The 23262-nt window shown below is 41.0% G+C and overlaps 1 protein-coding gene and 1 long non-coding RNA gene across 8 annotated transcripts in view; one reads left to right on the top strand and one right to left on the bottom strand.

The window, feature by feature from the left end:
• The window catches only part of mtus1a (microtubule associated tumor suppressor 1a), a 40925-nt gene that overhangs the window by 5386 nt on the left and 12277 nt on the right, over positions 1 to 23262 (top strand). For 6 of the 7 annotated variants that reach the window (XM_047352981.1, XM_047352983.1, XM_047352980.1 and 3 more), the window contains exons 2-7: positions 1916 to 3939; positions 4072 to 4303; positions 6500 to 6676; positions 7796 to 7888; positions 10644 to 10763; positions 19328 to 19539. In XM_047352981.1, the coding sequence (XP_047208937.1) occupies positions 1939 to 3939; positions 4072 to 4303; positions 6500 to 6676; positions 7796 to 7888; positions 10644 to 10763; positions 19328 to 19539 (2835 nt within the window). In that variant the 5' untranslated portion in view covers positions 1916 to 1938. Of the gene's footprint in view, positions 1 to 1915; positions 3940 to 4071; positions 4304 to 6499; positions 6677 to 7795; positions 7889 to 10643; positions 10764 to 11750; positions 12270 to 19327; positions 19540 to 23262 lie in introns of those variants that run through there. The other variant, XM_047352985.1, reaches the window with a different exon arrangement.
• On the bottom strand, positions 6810 to 19321 carry LOC124860033. The gene is made up of 3 exons (XR_007036255.1): positions 15567 to 19321; positions 11539 to 11580; positions 6810 to 7160 (listed from the first exon to the last, which is right to left on the bottom strand). It is a non-coding gene; the product is annotated as an uncharacterized LOC124860033 (long non-coding RNA).

Here is a 23262-nt window from a genome sequence, read left to right as displayed (position 1 = left end):
TTGGCTCTTATATTTCCAATGAAAGGCATTCACACTGGGTTAGCCAATAATTCAACCCCCGGTAAAAAAAGATGGTATCACCCGTTTCGGAGGATGTTCATTCAGTTGTTTAGTTTTGTTGAGGAAAAAAAAAAGCTGTTCAGACATGACAGAAACCTATAGTCATTCTAAGTGGCAACTTTCTGGCTTTAAGAAACACTAAAAGAAATCAAGAAAAATAATTAGGGTAGTCTGTAACAGTCACTGTTTTAGTTCAAGCAGAGGGACAAAACTATGGAATCATGAAAAACAAAAGAACATTTTAACACACCACTACTACTTTGTAGTAATGTTTTCGTCTGGCAGTCGTCTTTATAAATCCCATTGGAACGGCACCAAACAGTCTCATCAGATGCAGATTCGCAATCTATCACTGAATATGACTTTCATCCAGTCATACACCATTGCTTTTCCTTGGCCCACTATAACCCTGTTTTCTTCTGTTTAGATGTTAATGATGACTTACATTTAGCTTTCGTGTATGTAAATCCCATTTCCTTTAGGCCGTTTCTAACAATTCGGTCACAAACGTTGACTCCAATTTCCTCCCATTTGTTCCTCTTTTGTTTTGTAGTGCAGTTTCTATTTTCAAGACATATTCCTTCAAGTTTTCCGTCTTGAAGTTTTGGTTTCTTGGCGTACCAGTATACTTGCCTTTAACGACCTTCCCACGTTTGTACTTGGTCCAGATTTTGGACAAAGCTGACTGTGAATGATCAGGTTGACAATCCTCTCCTTTGTTTCAAAGGAGCTGGCTGGTGTGTATCTCTAGCGGTCAGTGGCCAACATGCAGAGTGCTAAAGAACGTCTTTAATTCATCACAAGCCAATATGATGTCAGTATGCCAAACTAATATTGTAACTATATGTATTCCTGCTATTGTGTAGCCCTAGTTTGGAGGCCTGTATTTTCTTTAGTGTCTCTGCTTTTATACAACTTTCTTCACACTGTTAATATGGCTTAGTATGCCAAAATGTTCATTTTAATGCCAACTCAATGCAACTGTCAGTATTCTTGTTGTTCAAGCAGTTTTTAGCAGAATTGATCCAGTAAAAAGCAGGATGAATCCAAGCATTAGCAGACTGCCTTTTAAAAAGACGAACATTAACAAACTGCAGTTTGAATTCTGCTTTACCATTTACATTTCTTTATAAATAGGAAGCATTTAAAAAGGAATTATCAGTTATTATAAGATAAGGTAATATATGTTGACTTTATGTTAATATTTGTACCCTGAGATAATCACACAGTTTCTATAATCTTGACTCTGCCTGCTTTTCAAGCAGAAACATTATCTATATACTGAGTGTAGACGTTGAACTATACCAGTTATTTTTTCATTAAAATGTATTGGATATTTGCATAGGGTTAAAGTTGGATATCTCTTTTCATATGTTGAATAATCCCTTCAGTCTTTATAGTTGACCATTTTCAAGCTGTTTGTGAACCACGGTGGTGCCTTTGTTGTAGCTGCTGGCAAGCTTTGCAGTCCAACCTGCTTAAACAAACACAATAGGGCCATAGCAAAGCTATTAAAATGTCAACCTCTCAGACTGAATGGCTGCTAGCTTAATACATATTTGAGATCAGACTCATTAAAAATTGACATATGTTGGCATTTTTTTGTTTTCTTATGTTTTATCAAACTTGTTTTAGCAGGATTGTGTAGTATTTGCCATAAAACCATCTAAAGTTGCATCAGTCATGGTTATTTCCAGTCCAACTGAAGTTTGCCATTTCCATTGGACAGACATTTCTTTATTAACACATATCACCTGGGCATATTGCATGTCCTCCCGTTTTTCTGGTATTTTTGTACAATTCATTAAAAGCTTTTTTGTTTAGAAAGAAGGTAACATTCCCTACATTTTCACAGATGTCCAGGCCAGCCCAACAGACATGATGGATTACAGTGCCATTAGTCGAGGGAGATTTTACTCTGAAATTGAATCCCATCCCAACTCTAAAATGGCTAAGACATTTAATTTACCAGGTGAGACCTTGGAGAGCTCCGTTGCTACCAAGCGGAGAGACGGGCGGTTTTCCACATCTCCTGACTCCGACGGTATTTCCAGCCTGAGTGAAAGAGAAGCCAGAGGCTCCCCTTACATCAACACAGACTGCTGCCTGAATGAACATTCCCCTGGGGGTAACAGCCACACTTCCACCCTACCGCAGGATCTTCTCAGTGTTGTAACTTCAGGCATGAACGAAGCGTTCATTGTAACACCTGTAAATGGAGATCAGAATTCCTGGAACACAAACTTTGGCTTTACCCATAGTAGACAAACTGGATCTGAGATGCATGAGAGTTTTTGTAAGCATGAAGAACATGCTGGTAAAAATGATGAGATCTGTTCAGAATCAGTTGGAAGAGAAGGCAAGCTGAGTTTAAGTGACATTTCCTGTAGGCGATCCAATGGGAATGAGTTCACCTCCCTCAGCTCTGGAGAAATGGTGGTAAGAAGTCACAGTTTTTGTCTGGAGGAACAATCCCTCATAGCTTTCTCCTCGCTGGAGGATTCCAGCATTTCTCCTGCTGCGAGCGCAGTGTCTGTGCCTTCTGAATCTAACCTGCAGTCAGCTGCTCTGCCAGATGTCTGCAAAACCTCTACAGAGAGAGCGACCACGGAGCGCATGGGGCATCATAGTCTTGGTGTGACTTTCACTCAGGCAAACAGCATGGAGAACCTCACTGAGGAAGAAGATATAGCAACATTCACCTCTCTGGTACCACTGCCGTGTGAAGGTGAAGGGGGTCTTTACATGACCTTTATTTGTGAAACGCCTATAGATCAGACTAAACAGCCCAGGTCTTCTGGTGCCGAAGCAGAGCTCCTGCAGCAGGTTTCCGAAGAGTTGACTCCAGAACTTGGCAAAACCTTTGTGTCCACTATGTCAGGAATGCAGGACACTGATGATGATGTTCATACGTCCACTCCAGTGCAATGCATTGGGAACAAGATCCCTAGCCTCTCTTTTTTATCTCCTTGCATTGAAAATGTTATCTGCCCAGGTTTCCAGCTTGAGAAAAGGCAGCAAACCTCTGTCACGTCTAAAGGGCGCCAGGTTGCAAGTGTTACACCTTCAGTTTGCAAAGTCAACAAAACAGAATTACAGAAGGCTACTAAATCTGAGCTCGGTGCTGTGAAGTCAAAGGTCTTAACTAGAATGTTGCAGCACGCAGCTGTGCCAGGCACTGCTAAACTGCGAAAGTCCATGCAGGTTAATAAACACAGCGAGGTTAATAAAAGAACAACTTTTAGGATTGCTGCTTCCAAAGTTATGAGCAGATGTACGGGGGTCCCTGCTGTCTCTAAAACATCTGATTCTAATGGACAAGTTAACAAAAGAGATGCTTCTTCAGGAGTGACTGCTAAACAGCTATGTGGGCCTGCTGCAGCATCTTCACCTGACCACCACCCGGATGTCAAAGAACACGTTTCAGTGTCCCAGTGCAGTGAAAGCAGCTGTGAAGGGACACGGGGATCCACCAACCAAGTATCGGAGGCATCAGCACAACACGCTGCCAGCCTGAGCTGTGCTTCAAGTGCAGAAAAATCCTCAGCTAGAAATGGCCAAGTGGATCCCAAAGCAACTCCAAAGAAGGATGTTCTAAACAAAATTGGGGTCCGTTCAGGCTCAGCTTCAGGTAAAGACAGGCCCAATGTCAGCATGATGCGACCCTGCTGGTCCTCTGAGGGTTTATCAAGCTCTAGGCCACCCAAAGAGAAGAAAGCGGCTCAATGGGCCACAGCTAGTTTCACAGTTTCTCATGATGACATCGTCAAGACTTCAACCAAAGCAGGCAACCCAAAGTGCCCTTCTTGGCACAAACACATTGAAGAAACAAACAGTCCTGCAGACAACTCAAGAGGAGTAAAAAAGATCAGTCTAGTGGTGAGTGGACACCTGGACTTGAGGTTTTTCAAATACAAATTCAAATGCATGCTCTATAAAATTCTTAGTACACTAGATCTATATAATTACAAGTTTGATTTGTATGAGGTGCATGGTCTTTGTTTTTCTCAGGCAGAAACCAGCAAATCAACCATGGCAGGAGCCCAGCTGAATGAAAGTAAAAGTAGATCTCAAGGCCAGCCCTCCCCCAGACGAGGAAGAGGAGCATCACTTTCCCAGCCTCCAGCTGCCAGTCCCAGACCATCCCCACTGTCAACCAGGCAAAAACTGGGAGCTCTGGGAAGAGTTGAGAGCAAGATCTCAAGAACCGTTGGGAAGGTCCAAAGTAATATAACCAGTGAAGGTAGGTTCACGTTTGGTTCATTTTATTTATTGTTCCCAGAAATATATTGGGCAGTACCGAGCTTGTGGTCATGCTAAAGTACTGTGTAAGCTAGAGATCAAGTTGATTATTTCGGTTCTACAGTTGAATCTTACTAACTTAGGATATCATCAGAAAATTAATTAATTTCAGTAATTCCTTTGTGAAAATAAAAAATAAAACCTGAATGTTATATATGTTCATAACACACTGGGCAACTTACATAGTGTACACATTAAACAGGCGAGTGATCATTTTCACCATATAATAATTTTTCATGCAAATGTTTCAACTCCAAGCTGTATAAGCCTGAATGCTTGTTGGATTTAGGCATATCAGGTGATGAATATCTGTGTAATGAGCAAGGGTGTGGTCTAAAGGGACCGTCATTATTAGGCAGCTTCTATTTATCAAGACATTGGTGCATGATTACAGAACAATCAAACATTTTGTTGCAAATGGGGTCGCAAAAAACATGTTTGGAGAAAAAGGATACCAATGACCTGCCAGTCACCTGAGAACAATCAAATGTGATGCTACTAGGTACCCATTCTCCTTTAGATCTGTCATAATGCAGAACTGGAACCTAGCTAGAATGCTCAGAAATATGGCAAAAGTAAGAAAGGCTGTAACCCAACCACTACTGAACAGGGCCCATAAGTGACTCTTTATGCACTAGATGGATGGGCCTGTGGTTGGATCATTAAAGGGCACAGAGGTCCACTTCAATTCAGAAGCCTGCAAGGTAGAAGAGCAGTACTGGTATTAGCTAGTTGGACCTTTTCGGATTGAAGTTGGACCCGCAAACCTACAGCCAGTTTTTAGAAGACTCTGATTTGTATGCAGGACAACACTCAGACTGGCCCCTAAATTATAATAATATGACAGCACAGAAACCTTTCCCCCGCCTGACCTAAACCCTGTTGAGAATTTATGGGCCCTTTATTAAATAGCAGATTTATAATAAAATAAAGTAGTACAACTCTCTGAACAGTATTATGTTGCTGTTCTCACTTTAACAGTTAAAATGAAACGGGTGAGATGGAAAAATTGTAAACTTTTATGTAGTCGTGTAATGATGTTGCACGCTAGATGTTTCCCAATAATTGTGCTCACAGATATTCTCCCAAGAAAGACAAAAACTCACATTTACTTTTCTATAGTCATCAAAAATACAATTTGCCTAATAATATTGTATTCAGTGTGTTTCAAGCAGTTACTTCTGGTTAGCCCAAATATCTCTTTCTCAGAAAATACGTACCTTACCTAAGTTCAGTAAGAGAGGATTTTCTTTGTAATACAGAAGTGTAATGCCAAACTCATGGGGCAGACTTGATAGTTGACTTGGTAGTCATTTGCATCCTCTATAAGAGCTTAAGTCACAAAATATCAATGCTAAATAAGTGTGCAGGATCATAGAATTGTATGTAAAAGTATAGTAGAAAGAGGTGCACGGCACAATGGATCAGCCCAACCTCGGGAAGATTGTATAGCGAAGTCCATTCAAGAGTTTGGGGGAGATTTACAAGGTGTGGACCGCAGCTGAAGTCAGAGCCACAACACACAGAGGTATCCAGGGCCTACATGGCCTACAACTGTCACATTCCTTATGTAAGACTCTCCTAATGCAGGCATAACGTCAGGAGTGTCTTACCAGAGCTAAGAAGCAAAAGTGCTGGACTGGTATTCAGTGCTTCAAAGTCCTCTTTTCAAATGCAACTACATTTTGAATTTAATTTGGGAATCAAGGTCTCAGAGTCTGGAGGAAGAGTGGAGAGACACAGAATTCAAGTTGCTTGACGTCCAGTGAGACATTTCTATATTCTGTGATGATTTGGGGAGGTTAGATATCTGCTGCTGCTGTTGGTCCACTATATTTTATCAACTGTATGGTCGGCACAGCACCCTGCGGGGAAATTTCAAGGGTGACATTGAGCACTCTGTGATGAGGGCTGAAGTGGCTAAACCACATGGGAACAGTGTGACATTCACCATGCTGCTATTCACGTTTTGGCCAGAAACGGACATTTCATTCTTTGTTGCTGTTTTCCATATGAGTTACAGCTAGGACGTATATGGTTTTTGATATTTCATTTATCAAAAGCAAAATACAGAAGTTGAGGTTTGATGTCATTTTGTGTATGGGTTTAATTTCATTTTTCCTCAACTGTATACCAGGCAGTCAAAGAGCCCAGGCAACAGAGGAACCACCCATAGGCATTAAGCACCAGCAAAATGCATCCAGACCTTCTCAAACTCCCAGTCGCTCCTCACTCATGGGCCCTCCCCCTACTCCTGCTGTTAGGCTGCCAAGGAAGATCCCTGGTCTGTGTCAGGAGTCTAAGAGTACACCAGGTGAGGCTCACAAGAATGCAGAAAAAGGGATCGTTACTGCAGGCTTTTACGCAAATATGTAAAATCAGCTTGCTTGTTTTCAGTGGAAGGACAACCATGTTTTTTTAAAGTACATTTGGATCAGGAGGGGAGGGGCCGCTTTTTAAATGTTGACCCATTTTAGGCCTTGAGCTAAATATGCATCTTTCTCTAATATGTTTTCTTTTTACTTTCTCTGTGAAAGAGAGCAAAATGTCTTTTTAGTTTTGTAAAATGGTTCAAACCTCAAAATGAATTAACTTATCTGAATGCCAGTGGATTAAACCATTTTATTAGCAGCAGAGTTGTACAGATGAGGAGCTCTGTTATGTATTGGTCCTTTCTCCCAAAGTATTCAGCAGCCTGTTGTGATTGGCTGAGAGGACCTGTTCTCCAATCCGGGGACCCCACCTCGTGTAGTCATGGCAACATCCTCTGTTCCACTCTAGTTAACACACAATGTAGCCTGGAGGAGTAAAAGCAGACACTGATGCTGAGGTAGACAGAAAGAGAAATCACTACATTCTTACCAGAAACCCCATGGCCGGCTACACTGGACTTCGAAGCTGCACTTGGACTGAATTCCCAGCTTATGTTTTCTATAACTCCTCTTTACTTGCACAAAGCCATGCTGAATCTACCTGTGATCTCACGCTGTTGACCTGCGTGCTGATTGGATCCTATCGCTTTTGTATCATCCCTTTGTTGGCTGCGTTTCATGGAAATGGTAGAAAGCTTTAGAGACGTGATGGCAATTTATTTAATTAATTAATTAATTTAATTTAAGGGACTGTTACTGTTCACTGTATGGGCCACTTTATTCAGGTTTAGCAGGAACAGTTGGTGTTATTCTGCACAGAGATAAAAAATGTACTTGTTCTATTTGTTCTTCCCCTGGTAAATGGTAGTCCTAATGGTCAACCTTGTGCTTGTAGTTTTTGTGTTTATGTAATAGAATAACATGTTTTATTTACTTTGTATTTAAAGTATGACTGTGATAGCTAATGTATTTTAAGTTGTGCAGTTAAAATGCTATATATCCAGAGTTTAGAAGAATGCTTTGATGTATTTAACCCATACATGTCTATTATTGTGCCCCAGTTTCTGGAGGAGCTGCACACAAGCCAACACCAATTAAATCTGTGGTGCTTAAAGCACGGCTTATTTCAACCCCTGCTAAAAACAGTGGATCAGGTAGGAAACACCTCCTTATGGCTCTGAGAGGACATTTAACAAATTTGGTTAAAGCGATAGTTGAGGGTTTTTAAAATGAGGTTCTTTTAAAATGTTATACAATGTTGCCTGCAGTAGATAAATCTCTCTGTGTCTTTATTTGTGTAAACCTTGGTTCTTCAGTCCCAGAGGCTGATGTTAATGGGTAATCCAAGAGTGGACCTTATAATGTTTTCAAACAATTCCAGCCTCTGAGAAGTCATATTGGCTTACAGAAACACTGTGTTATGAACCTTTAAATGTTGTCACATTTTCATTGGATGATTATTTACATAGAAGATGTAGAAGGCACTGAGTGTTTGATGTGCTGAGAACACACCTTAGAAAGCATGTCCAGACAGAGTAACTGTCTGGTAGAAAGGTAAAGCAATGTTGAAAGCAAAACATATATTGCTGTCTAAGTGAACACTTTATTTTTATACTGCCTTGCCTTTCTGTTTGGTAATGATTCTGATTGGAAATACATGTACCGCTGGTACATGATGGTTTAAACATCATAAGATGGGAGTTAGATCAACTGGTAAGACGTGTTCGAGACTGGATTAATCTGAAGGCGGTAGAAGTCATCTTTTGTCTTAGTCCATCTCAAACTAGCTGTTAGGTTCTGCCTCTGGGACCAACTCATCTGGATTTGGATTCAATAAAGACACTAGGAGAGGTATCTACTGCAGACAAGATATTAACTGATTAGAACATTTTAACAGAACCTGAGCTTCAAAAATCCTGAACCATCCCTTTTTAAAATGCTGTCACAATTAACACGAATGACCTTCCTTAGCTGCTTTTAGCCTTTCTAACAAAGAGTAGTTTTCTTCTGTTTTAACATTGTCAATCAAATCTTTTATTCTATAAGTGTCAAACAATGCTATGATATCCTCTTTTATATTGATATAGATATTGATATATGATATACAGGTCCTTCTCAAAATATTAGCATATTGTGAAAAAGTTCATTATTTTCCATAATGTAATGATGAAAATTTAACATTAATATATTTTAGATTCATTGCACACTAACTGAAATATTTCAGGTCTTTATTGTCTTAATACGGATGATTTGGCATACAGCTCATGAAACCCAAAATTCCTATCTCACAAAATTAGATATTTAATCCGACCAATAAAAGAAAAGTGTTTTTAATACAAAAAACGTCAACCTTCAAATAATCATGTACAGTTATGCACTCAATAGTTGGTCGGGAATCCTTTGGCAGAAATGACTGCTTCATGCGGCGTGGCATGAGGCAATCAGCCTGTGGCACTGCTGAGGTCTTATGGAGGCCCAGGATGCTTCGATAGCGGCCTTTAGCTCATCCAGAGTGTTGGGTCATGAGTCTCTCAACGTTTCTTCACAATATCCCACAGATTCTCTATGGGGTTCAGGTCAGGAGAGTTGGCAGGCCAATTGAGCACAGTGATACCATGGTCAGTAAACCATTTACCAGTGGTTTTGGCACTGTGAGCAGGTGCCAGGTCGTGCTGAAAAATGAAATCATCTCCATAAAGCTTTTCAGCAGATGGAAGCATGAAGTGCTCCAAAATCTCCTGATAGCTAGCTGCATTGACCCTGCCCTTGATAAAACACAGTGGACCAACACCAGCAGCTGACACGGCACCCCAGACCATCACTGACTGTGGGTACTTGACACTGGACTTCTGGCATTTGGCATTTCCTTCTCCCCAGTCTTCCTCCAGACTCTGGCACCTTGATTTCCGAATGACATGCAGAATTTGCTTTCATCCGAAAAAGTACTTTGGACCACTGAGCAACAGTCCAGTGCTGCTTCTCTGTAGCCCAGGTCAGGCGCTTCTGCCGCTGTTTCTGGTTCAAAGTGGCTTGACCTGGGGAATGCGGCACCTGTAGCCCATTTCCTGCACACCCCTGTGTACGGTGGCTCTGGATGTTTCTACTCCAGACTCAGTCCACTGCTTCCGCAGGTCCCCCAAGGTCGGAATCGGCCCTTCTCCACAATCTTCTCAGGATCGTCACCTCTTCTCGTTGTGCAGCGTTTTCTGCCAACTTTTTCCTTCCCACAGACTTCCCACTGAGGTGCCTTGATACAGCACTCTGGGAATAGCCTATTCGTTCAGAAATTTCTTTCTGTGTCTTACCTCTTGCTTGAGGGTGTCAATAGTGGCCTCTGGACAGCAGTCAGGTCGGCAGTCTACCATGATTGGGGTTTTGAGTGATGAACCAGGCGGGAGTTTTAAAGGCCTCAGGAATCTTTTGCAGGTGTTGAGAATTAACTCGTTGATTCAGATGATTAGTTCATAGCTCGTTTAGAGACCCTTTTAATGATATGCTAATTTTGTGAGATAGGAATTTTGGGTTTTCATGAGCTGTATGCCAAAATCATCCGTATTAAGACAATAAAAGACCTGAAATATTTCAGTTAGTGTGCAATGAATCTAAAATATATGAATGTTAAATTTTCATCATTACATTATAGAAAATAATGAACTTTATCACAATATGCTAATATTTTGAGAAGGACCTGTAGATATTGTATGGTAATGCTACATAATGAAGACATTTTAATCATGATTTGATTGCATCACTTCTTCTTCTGTCGGCCTGTTGAACTGTGGGCAGTTAGTTCGGCTTTAAAACTGCTTTCAAGTGTCACTTTTCAGTGTTGGTGACCAGCATTCTGCTTCATCATGGTTTGGATTAACTCCAGCATTTTCTCTCACATGGATCTTCTTTTTGTAACAGCTGTGACTACAGCATGCATGTCTGCAACTTCAACAAGCAAGGTATCATCAAGCTCAGCAGTCAGTCCACATATAAAGCCCAATTATGGAAGACCTGTCGGACTAACGCATGGTGGAACTGGTAAGATTTCCTTCATTGTGTTTGGGAAGCAGATTGCATTAAAGGCTTTTTGCAGTGAAGTACAAAACGCTTACTTACATTTTAATTTATTTTAACAATGCCTAAAAAGAAATGTTTTGATAAAACAAACATTGATCCATTGGGTTCTTGTGCGTCCTAGAAAACTCGGAGTATGGAATATGGAGTTTTCCTTTATCATTTCTAGGAGTGGAGTTATAGAAATAAAGAAAATGGATGGTGGTCTAGAAGTATTCCTCTATCTGCAAGCTCAAGATTCGTTTTTATATGGCAGCCCCGCTTCTGTCAGTCTGCCCCAGGGCAGCTGAAGCTACAATGTAGTCTAACACTGTCAGTGTGTGGATGAATGGGTCGATGGCTGGTTGTAGTGTAAAGTACCTTGGAGTCCTCAGACTAGATAAAGCGCTATACAAATGCAGCTCATTTACCATTTTTGTACAGATTTATAATCAAATCTTTTTATTTTTTATTTGCCATATCACATAATTACTGTACCTTTAATCAAATCATTGACCTTGTTGGTTTTTTGATTTAGCGAATTAAAATCCAGTGATAAATGCCGATTTAGGACACCCTTAGTTTAAGAACCACAGGTCTCACTTTAAAAAATTCATTAATTTGGCTTTTATTCTGCTTCATAAATTCTTTCTCCTAGTGAGAAATAAGAGAGATCCTCATTTTGTTTGTGTCCCATTATGGTATGGGCCACATTTGAACAGACCTTTTTTCTGTTTTTTTCCTTTTTCATTTTACTCACCTGAAAAAAACCTTTTACTGAGCAGCCTAACATCGTCCACTCCTTCTGGGAAGAGAGGGAAATAGAATAAAAGAGAAAACGTTGATGTAGCCAGAGAGCTACACTAAACTCTTATTGGCCACAGCTCTTCTGAGTGCTCGGCCCACACTGCCCACCCTCTCTCCTCTCTCTGTTTGTATCGTGGCTCTGCTTCAACACCACCATCATCATGCTTGAAAATGCTGCTCTGAAAACACGTGTTTTTGGCAGAAAACCGAAGCTTAGTTTTCCCAGGAGGATTAAGGGCTAGTTATTTTTTGTTTCCCTACATTGCATCTACGAGTCTGTGCCGCAGCCACTGGACATTCCTTGACCTTTCTTCACATTCTGCTCTCAGCTGAGAAATTGTTTTTTAACTTGGGAGGCCTGCCATGCTGAACTGGGTGCCCTCAAGGGCATCTCTGTGCAACTATTACAACTGTTTTATGTTTTTATGTAGTTTTTCTCTTCCACTCCTCTTCAGAGTCATCTAAGCTGCTGGTGTGTACATCAAGGGTGAGGCTTCTACGTTAGGACAACGATTTCGGTTTTTTATTTCCTACAAACATTGAATAAGTTTTGTTTTCGAGCCATGTTATGGTCTTCAAAGCTCTCCCTGTCAAACATCCATGTGCGTCTGACATCCAAAGGGTTACTGCGAAACATTCAGCTGCTCTCAAGATGCAGGAAAAGCCCCGTGGTTTTCCAAGCAGGTCTGTCTGCTTTATCAATGTTAAATCCTGCTGCTGAGTTTTCTGCTGGTTGTGGCATTATTTTTCTACCCTTCTGTTCTGTAACAGATCAGCCAAACCTGTTGTTGTTTTTGTTTTGTTTTTTATTTAACACAGTTCTGCTGTTAGCTGTTTCTACATGCTATTTGTAGTAAAACTTCTTATTTGGCAACGCAGATGGTTCAGGTTTCATTTACATACCTTGGTCACCAAAACGTGCAACTCTGCAGAAATATATTTAGATGCGGCAACAATTTTACCAGCTGTAAACAAACAAAGTCGACACTAATGAAGTCAGATTACTGTTCTTGGTTGGATTGCATTATTTTAAGGATCAGTCTTATGAGACTGTTCAGCAAAATGTGTGTTCTTCCTCACAAAAACACCCAGGGCTCTTGTTTTATTGATGTATGAAGGTCCCTGTTCACTTGGTTCATCGATGATGACCTCGTTCTGACTGGTGAGCAGTGTTCTGGGAACAGGGTGCAGCAGTGAATCAACACGTTGCTGTTTTCATAATAATCACAACATTCCTGACGGCAGACACCAGACTGTACAGCATCACGGTGACCTAATAATGCAGAAAGATCATATTTACAGCTAAACAATGATTAGGTGCTATTAAAACAAATTGTCTTCATTAGAAAGCTGCTTCAGGGAAAGATGCTGCACCGACGGAGAGAATATTAACTATAGCACCCCCAAACCACCACCATGCTAAAAAAAGAAAGTCAGATAAAACTGTTAAACGCATGGCGAAAGAGGTTAAAATGTCCCAAAATGTCTGTATAGCTGAGACATGGAAAAGGGAGCACTATCATTTTTTTTCTTATCAACAAGTAAACACTGAAAAATGAAATAAATAAAAAAAACAGCAATAAATAAAAAAAAACATTACTAATAAAGTAAAAATCATAAAATTTTTCATAAACTCTAAATAAAAGCTAGTTTAAGCGATGACCAAGAATATAATAATACCGCGTTGATAACGAGATGTTAAAGTGGTGATGCATTTATTTCAGACAAAGCACCACTGTTTAACACTCGTTCTATGCACAGAATAGATGCTGCCAATTGCAGCCACCAAGCACCATAACAAGTGTCTAATTGTGAAGGTTCTCCTCACCCACCGTGCTTTGTGCTACGATGTGATATCTCTGAGCATTACAGTGCCCGTCCTCTGATTTTATACGTTTTCAAGTTGGAGATATGACATGATTCTGAATGCGTGTGGGGTGTCTAAAATAAAAGATAGCAACATGTGCATGTATTCACTACTGAGCGTTTCCATGGAACAGTGCTTACACAGAGACTAGCTGGGGTTGCTCAGATCACATGCAGATTTGTTTTTATAGAAAACAAAATGACAAAACCAGTTTTGCTGTTTCTCAGATGCCATGTTTAGAACCATTTTCTTAGAAATATTTTCTGCCAATCTATATACCTTTTTTTTTTTCTTTAATACATTTAATAAGCTAAAAGATAATAAGGTAATCCCCCATGTCTCAGATCAGAACCGACTACTTCTCTAGGTCACATTTGAATAATTTAACTGGTAACAGCATAAATTATTCGAACTCAGCAGCATTTCATAATGTCCACCTATGGCCTTGGAAAGAAGCCCAAACAGTTTCTTTTTACATCGGCATGTCAATTAACTTCATGAATGTGTTTTAAGATGTACTGTAAATCTGTTTTGGGTCTAATTTTACATTTAAGGAATGTAGAACTCAAACAATAAATCTGATTTTTATTTAGCTACTCCTGGCATTACACACTTATAGAAATCTACTTATCATTTCATATTTATACATTGTAAGACACAGGACACCATAAGAGGCTTTCTAACAGATGGTCTTGCTGACACTGAGATATGCACATCTATTTACAACATGCTAAATGTCTCTACAAAGCCACCAGAGGGCACTATAACTTAAAAACCTGCAGAAAACGGCTGTTTCTAAAATAGGCAATAATTTTAATATAGCTGACTGACTACGTCAGGCAAAAACTCTACCTTAGGAAATGAAAAATAAATATCTAATGTCAGCTTCAGTCTAAAGATTTGGAGACACCCTATCTGTTTTTATAACAGTGAAGGTCTTCCACTGGAAGTGTTTTCAGATGTTTTTATATGTGTGTACCAGTGGCGATTGCTCTAAGACTGCAAGGGAAGCTCAGCTTCCCCTAAAATGTCAAAAAATAAGTGATCAAATATAAATTGTTGTGTGTACATGTCATTGACTAAATATGCGCTGCATCGCGCTCAACTTTTGTTCAGAATCAGCTTCTTATCACTGGTAACGACGCGGCTTTCCTCTCACTCATTCCCACAGCTTCACAGTGTTTTAAACAGTGAGTTCAATAGCGACGCAAAATGCTGGGCTTTGTCCCGCCCATCGGACGCTCAGCGTCTCTGGAGGACTATGGGGCAGTGGGCTGGCCTCGGCTGGCCCGGACGCTCAGCTTCTGCATGATGATTGGATGATCTGTCTGAGGCTGATCTTGAAATTGCGCTTCCCCTCCTTAAAAGACCAGCATCCGCCACTGGTGTGTACATATAGAATGACTGACTGAGTGAGCTATTGTAGGATCTGTTAGGATTCAAAAGGAAACTTGAATCGTGTAATACGAGCAAAACGCTTCCTCATATTACAGACAACAGCAATCCCAGAAAGATTGGCAAGGCTGGAGTGAAAAGTTTACAAAATATTTAAATCTTTTACATTTGCTCTTTTTTTTTTCTGACCACATTGTAGAAGATAGATTCAGCAGTAGCATTCAGAATATAACTATCTGCAACAGTTCAGGCTTAGAAAACAAATGTCTAAATTTCAGTTTCTGTAGTTATTTGACAGTTAAAGAATGATGTAGTTTTTCTCAAATATGGATGATGTGTCTCTAACTGGGGCTGTGTGATATAGTCTTACCATTAAATAGCTAAATAAAAGGTTATTTATTGCACAAACACAAATCCTGCCCTAAAAGTCAAGTCAAGTTTATTTATATAGTGCTTTTCAGCAACAAAGCACTCAAAGCGCTAAACATGCAAGTAATTCAAGTAGACTTCTTTAACACATCAATTACATTAAGTGGTGCAATTGGACCACTAAATACACTCTAAATAACTGCGTTCAATCTTATTTTAAAACATGCCAATATTTATTATTATATAATTCCATCTCATAAATAACAGTACCAATAATACTCATCATAAGTTATCATTATGACACACTTTTTCCTGATGATAATAAACAATATTATTTGCTTACCTTTTACCTTTCATTTATTAAGGAAGTCCATTGAAATCAGAAATTTCTTTTATAAGGGAGACCTGGCCCAAACAACAGCCACACAACTCAGAGCTATATAAAACAAAGGAATAATAAACAATGAATAAAACACAAGAGACAGAATACAGTAATGAGTGAGAGATTTTTCATTTAAAATGATTATCAATGTTAATGAATTTATACCAGTATCAATTATAGACATAAACTGTTATTTTCTTTGCAAAGAATATGAAACATAATTTATTTATGAAATACAAAACAACTTTAATTTTGAGCTTCCTAATTAGATTAGAAATATCTACTTTAAATTAAAGCTTTTAATCATTCCATATTCCCAAGTCCTTATAGGATGACACCTTTTTAACCATTATACGATTAGACGTAAACATTTCCTAGATGTTCCCCTGTTTATTGCCTAGGAATAAAGATGTGTACCCATCTTTGTTCCTTACCTTAGTTGTTTAGCTGCTTTACTGCTCCATTAAGGCAATATTTTGTACTCTTATTTGTTGTCTTCAGTTAATCCGGGCCCGGGTCACGTGGTTCACCACTCTCAGCAGAGACGCCCAGACTTCCCTCTCCCCAGACACCTCTTCCAGCTCCTTTGGTGGAAGCCCGAGTCGTTTCCAAGTTCAGTCAGGAAACATAGTTCCTCGAGCGTATCCTGGCCCGTCTTCTGGGCGTTCTCCCAGTGGGACGTGCCAGGAACACCTCCCGAGGAAGGTGTCCAGGGGGTGTCCGGGACAGATGCCCAGGCCACCTCAGCTGACTCCTCTCGATTGGGAGGAGCAGCGGCTCTACTCCGAGCTCCTCACCCTATCTCTAAGAGAGAGCCCAGCCACCCAGCGCAGGAAGCTAATTTCAGCCACTAGCATCTCAGATCTCATTCTTTCATGACCCGAAGTTCATGCCCATCGATGAGGGTAGGAACGTATGCTTACCCAGTGAATCGAAAGCTTAGCCTTTCGGCTAAGCTTTCTTTTCACCACATCAGACTGCGGCGGCTGCACTGATCCCTCTGTCAATCTCCCGCTTCATTCTTCCCTCACTCGTGAACTCCTCCACTTGAGGCAAGAACTCCCTACCAACCCAAAGAGGGCAAGCCACCATTTTCCTATTGCGAACTGTGGTACCAGTCAGCCTTCTCATGAGTCCTAAAGCCAACCGATAGGACTTCCTCTTCAGCAAAAATAGAGGTGGAGAACATGCTCTACTTGTATTCTGTCTCCAGCCTCCCACATCTGAAAGTCCCTGACCGAGGACTCCGCCAGACATTCCCAGCAGACCCTCGCTGTACAATTGAGTCTGCCAAGTATGTCCACCTTCCTTCTTTTTCAGCAGACCCAGTTCACCACAAAGTGATGATCTGTTAGAGTAGCAGCTTAGCCCCTCTCTTCACCCGAGTATCCAAGACTTGTGGCCGAAGGTCCAAACACACGACTATAAAGTTATTGACCATCGACCTCCAGCCTAGGGTGTCCTGTTGTCAAATGCATTGATGCTTCTGCTTAAAAATGGTATTCGTTATGGACAATCCGTGACTGGCACAGAAGTCCAATAACAAAACACCACTTGGATTCAGATCAGGGAGGCCGTTCCTCCCAATCACACCCCTCCAAGTTGTTTCTGGTGTGGGCTTTGAAGTCCCCCAGCAGAAGGATGGAGAACCTGAGAGGGGAACCATCCAGCACCTCTGACAGGGACATTCGGCCCATAGGCTAAAACGGCAGACAGAGACCCAAACCCGAAGGCGCAGAGATGCGACTCAACCGGGGTGAACCTCAACATGAAACCACTGAGCTGGGGGTCATAGGCAAACCTAACCTACCGCCTCTAACCGCGGGCCATTCCAGAGTGGAAGAGAGTCCACACTCTCTTAAAAGAGCTGGATTCCAGAGCCCAAGCTGTGCGTGGATGTGAGCCTGACTTTTTCTAGCTAATGTCTCTCAGGCTTGGTCTCCTTCCCCCATAATAAGTTGACATTCCACGTCCCTAGAGCCACTTTAAGCATTCGGGGATCGGGCATCATCTCGTGCTCCGTTTTACTAGTCCTCATAAAGGCTTCTGAACCACTCTTTTTCTGACCCGTCACCCAGAGCCTGTTGCCATGGGAGACCCTATCAGGGGCATTTAAGACCCAAACAACATAGCCTCCTGGATCATTTGAGCACTCAAACCCCTCTACCACATTAAGGTGGCGATTTGTTTATGCAAAAAAAAAAAAAAGACAAACATTTTAATTACAACATCATTGCTCCATCAGCGCGAAATTAAAATCACCCAATTGTTTAACTGGAATTGCCAGGTCACATTTTGAAAAAGTCCTGACTTTTTATTTATTTATTTATTTAATTTTTTATTCAGTTTGTTTGTGTTTACTGCTTACTTTAATTAAACATCTAAACATTAAAACTATAAACACAACCACCAACATGTACTTGTTGCAATTTTTGAGTTTAATAAAAGTCTAATAAAGATCAGGCACCAATGCTATGTTCAGTTGAGGATCATTTTTTTTTCTGGCACATTCCAGTGGAATCTGCAGCATTTTTTTTTTCTCTTATACGTGACGGTGTTTAGAAAAAAAAAAAGCAATGAAAGCTGGAATCGGCAGGTCAGACATCAGCCAGGAAAAGCCAAATTGGTGAGTCTTAGTGATTTACTAAAACAGGACTGTTGATTTAAATCTCCTCTCCTACTGCTGTTTTAAGCTGAGCTGTTTTAATTCCTACAGCATCAAGTTTCACTATTAGGAGAATTCAGGAAACACCCTTCCTGTTGGCTTTATTATCCAATCCAATCCTGAATGTATAGAAGCATCTGCTTTGAAAAGCATCAGAGTAAATGTAGATGGATGACATTATAGTGTTATGCTGGTGTTGTGCTGCTGTGGTTTGGTGGTCCTGCTCAATGCATCTAACATGAGCTTGATTTGTACAGGTTTGTGAAAGGTCATGATCATAAATACTCTTTAGAGTGCTTCTATTATTAGGCCATGGGAGAGTAGCTCTCAAAATATGTTATTGCATTCTGTATTTTTTTTTTCATAACTGGTTGGAGGCAAAAAGCCTATCTAATTGTGGAGTCCGACTGTCCCCTGTTGGTGCAGCGTAGCCTCTTTTATTAAAGATGCCATTTCAGTTATTTCTCATGCTGTCGATAGCTGTGTATATTAGCTTTTCTCTTTAAAGAAACAACTGAGCGTCTTTTCTATTCCAATGCCTTTGTTTCTCGTTCTGTCCACTCATTAGTCTTGAGATGTGTTTATTTATACTGGAAGTGTTCTTCTGATGCTTTGAAACTCTAGTGCTGGTAACAATGTACTCTTCATTAGTTAAATTGCTGTTACTTATCAGATGTCACTGATGTATTTATAAAGCAGATGTAAATCAACCCTGCTGTAGCACGACCTTGCTAAAATAGGCTGCCCTTGGTGGCTGGTGCCTGCAGAGCCCTGGATTGAATTATAATATGGAAAATAATTATATTTAAAGAGTAGCACTGGTACTCATCAAGCTGAATAATTCGGCAGTACAAGTCTGAGATGCAGTAGTCCTGGGCTTTGACTCTTAATTTTTATAGAACCAGACAGAAACACATTGGTTGGGTGGTCATCTGCGGGGGTTATGCTGATGTTATCATTGATCATCAGTGTAAGCCCAAGCCTAGAAACGCCTCGGGCTTCCACCAGAGGAGCTGGAAGAGGTGTTTGGGGAGAGGGAACATTCAATACATGTTCTTTTACAGTGGACAAGAACAAACCCAAGACCAACTCCAGGCTACATCAGCAGCAACATTCCTGGGCAGTAAAGACTACTGGGTCTCAGACTGTGGCACAGGAAGGTGTCCTGCAGGATGAGAGGAGAGACCAGAACATCCAGCAGCTCAAAGAACTCCTTGCAGCCAGCAACTGTAGGTTTCAGGCACTTACCATCGTTTTGCAGCAAACTTTGGCTGAGGTAAGAAAATGTCTTTGATTTTTTTTCTTTGAATATTCTCTTCTTGTCAAATGATTTAATGTATAGGGAGCAGATATTAGTGGAGGATAATGAAGCTTTTCTATATTAGAACAGTCCTTTACTACAGACTGAGTTGCATTTTATATTTATATTTCAGTTATTAGATGCCAAGCTTATTGTTATTTATTAACATATAAATTCTTTAATAGTCATGTTACATTGTTACTTCAGTAAACAGCACTTTAAGTTAATAGTAAAACAAAGACCAGGTTTTTCATTGACATAAAACCAAACTATGTTGTAGCATGGTGGTACTACTACTAACTACTTACAGTGGGTACGCCTTACATTTTACCCCCCAGCTAGTGCTGGGGGGTAAAATGTAAGGCAACCACAGAAGGAGCAAACATAGCTGGATATATACAGGGGTTGGACAATGAAACTGAAACACCTGTCATTTTAGTGTGGGAGGTTTCATGGCTAAATTGGACCAGCCTGGTAGCCAGTCTTCATGGATTGCACATTGCACCAGTAAGAGCAGAGTGTGAAGGTTCGATTAGCAGGGTAAGAGCGACTGTGGCTCAGTAGGAAGAGTAGTCGTCTTGCAATCAGAAGGTTGTGGGTTCGATTTCAGCTTCCTCCTGCCATATGTCGATGTGCCCCTGGGCAAGGCACTTAACCTCAAGTTGCCTACCGATCTGCGTATCGGTGTATGAATGTGTGAGCGTTAGTGAGTGCGATTGGGTGAATGTGGCTCTAGTGTAAAGCGCTTTGAGCGGTCTGTATGACTGGGAAAGCGCTATATAAGTTCAGTCCATTTACCATTTACCATTACAGTTTTGCTCAAAATATTGAAATGCACACAACATTATGGGTGACATACCAGAGTTCAAAAGAGGACAAATTGTTGGTGCACGTCTTGCTGGCGCATCTGTGACCAAGACAGCAAGTCTTTGTGATGTATCAAGAGCCACGGTATCCAGGGTAATGTCAGCATACCATCAAGAAGGACGAACCACATCCAACAGGATTAACTGTGGATGCAAGAGGAAGCTGTCTGAAAGGGATGTTCAGGTGCTAACCCGGATTGTATCCAAAAACATTAAACCACGGCTGCCCAAATCACGGCAGAATTACATGTGCACCTCAACTCTCCTGTTTCCACCAGAACTGTCCGTCGGGAGCTCCACAGGGTCAATATACACGGCCAGGCTGCTATAGCCAAACCTTTGGTCGCTCATGCCAATGCAAATGTCGGTTTCAATGGTGCAAGGAGCGCAAATCTTGGGCTGTGGACAATGTGAAACATGTATTGTTCTCTGATGAGTCCACCTTTACTGTTTTCCCCACATCCAGGAGAGTTACGGTGTGGAGAAGCCCCAAAGAAGCGTACCACCCGGACTGTTGCATGCCCAGAGTGAAGCATGGGGGTGGATCAGTGATGGTTTGGGCTGCCATATCATGGCATTCCCTTGGCCCAATACTTGTGCTAGATGGGCGTGTCACTGCCAAGGACTACCGAACCATTCTTGAGGACCATGTGCATCCAATGGTTCAAACATTGTATCCTGAAGGCGGTGCCGTGTATCAGGATGACAATGCACCAATACACACAGCAAGACTGGTGAAAGATTGGTTTGATTGGAAACGTTTTCCTCCACCAGTATCACGTAGTGACCTGGCCACTATCCTGCAAGAAGAATGGCTTAAAATCCCTCTGACCACTGTGTAGGACTTGTATACAGGTCCTTCTCAAAATATTAGCATATTGTGATAAATTTCATTATTTTCCATAATGTAATGATGAAAATTTAACATTCATATATTTTAGATTCATTGCACACTAACTGAAATATTTCAGGTCTTTTATTGTCTTAATACGGATGATTTTGGCATACAGCTCATGAAAACCCAAAATTCCTATCTCACAAAATTAGCATATCATTAAAAGGGTCTCTAAACGAGCTATGAACCTAATCATCTGAATCAACGAGTTAACTCTAAACACCTGCAAAAGATTCCTGAGGCCTTTAAAACTCCCAGCCTGGTTCATCACTCAAAACCCCAATCATGGGTAAGACTGCCGACCTGACTGCTGTCCAGAAGGCCACTATTGACACCCTCAAGCAAGAGGGTAAGACACAGAAAGACATTTCTGAACAAATAGGCTGTTCCCAGAGTGCTGTATCAAGGCACCTCAGTGGGAAGTCTGTGGGAAGGAAAAAGTGTGGCAGAAAACGCTGCACAACGAGAAGAGGTGACCGGACCCTGAGGAAGATTGTGGAGAAGGGCCGATTCCAGACCTTGGGGGACCTGCGGAAGCAGTGGACTGAGTCTGGAGTAGAAACATCCAGAGCCACCGTGCACAGGCGTGTGCAGGAAATGGGCTACAGGTGCCGCATTCCCCAGGTCAAGCTACTTTTGAACCAGAAACAGCGGCAGAAGCGCCTGACCTGGGCTACAGAGAAGCAGCACTGGACTGTTGCTCAGTGGTCCAAAGTACTTTTTTCGGATGAAAGCAAATTCTGCATGTCATTCGGAAATCAAGGTGCCAGAGTCTGGAGGAAGACTGGGGAGAAGGAAATGCCAAAATGCCAGAAGTCCAGTGTCAAGTACCCACAGTCAGTGATGGTCTGGGGTGCCGTGTCAGCTGCTGGTGTTGGTCCACTGTGTTTTATCAAGGGCAGGGTCAATGCAGCTAGCTATCAGGAGATTTTGGAGCACTTCATGCTTCCATCTGCTGAAAAGCTTTATGGAGATGAAGATTTCATTTTTCAGCACGACCTGGCACCTGCTCACAGTGCCAAAACCACTGGTTAATGGTTTACTGACCATGGTATCACTGTGCTCAATTGGCCTGCCAACTCTCCTGACCTGAACCCCATAGAGAATCTGTGGGATATTGTGAAGAGAACATTGAGAGACTCAAGACCCAACACTCTGGATGAGCTAAAGGCCGCTATCGAAGCATCCTGGGCCTCCATAAGACCTCAGCAGTGCCACAGGCTGATTGCCTCCATGCCACGCCGCATTGAAGCAGTCATTTCTGCCAAAGGATTACCGACCAAGTATTGAGTGCATAACTGTACATGATTATTTGAAGGTTGACGTTTTTTATATTAAAAACACTTTTCTTTTATTGGTTGGATGAAATATGCTAATTTTGTGAGATAGGAATTTTGGGTTTTCATGAGCTGTATGCCAAAATCATCCGTATTAAGACAATAAAAGACCTGAAATATTTCAGTTAGTGTGCAATGAATCTAAAATATATGAATGTTACATTTTCATCATGACATTATGGAAAATAATGAACTTTATCACAATATGTTAATATTTTGAGAAGGACCTGTATATGTCATTCCCAAGACGAATTGATGATGTATAGGCCGCAAAAGGAGGCCCTACACCATACTAATAAATTATTGTGGTCTAAAACCAGGTGTTTCAGTTTCATTGTCCAACCCCTGTATCTGTTGATTGGAGCAATCAAAGACACATTTATATTTAAAGTCTGTTCATTGTTGCCAGGATTGTGAGTAAAAATTTTCCCTTTACCAAAACATAATCATCAAAACCACATAATAAATCCACTGTAAGACTTGGATTTTCCAGTTGCACTCATTATCTGACTTTTGTGCAACTTTATTTTACTACATCACATTTGTAAAAGATTTCTGGTCTCTGATTTCTGTACATTTTTGACCTGCTGATACTGATTTT

The sequence above is a fragment of the Girardinichthys multiradiatus genome, chromosome 23, assembly GCF_021462225.1.
Source record: "Girardinichthys multiradiatus isolate DD_20200921_A chromosome 23, DD_fGirMul_XY1, whole genome shotgun sequence".
NCBI classification, from domain to species: Eukaryota; Metazoa; Chordata; class Actinopteri; order Cyprinodontiformes; family Goodeidae; genus Girardinichthys; species Girardinichthys multiradiatus.
The sequence above is the reverse complement of the archived record's forward strand: the minus strand, read 5'-3'. Positions and strand labels throughout refer to the sequence as shown.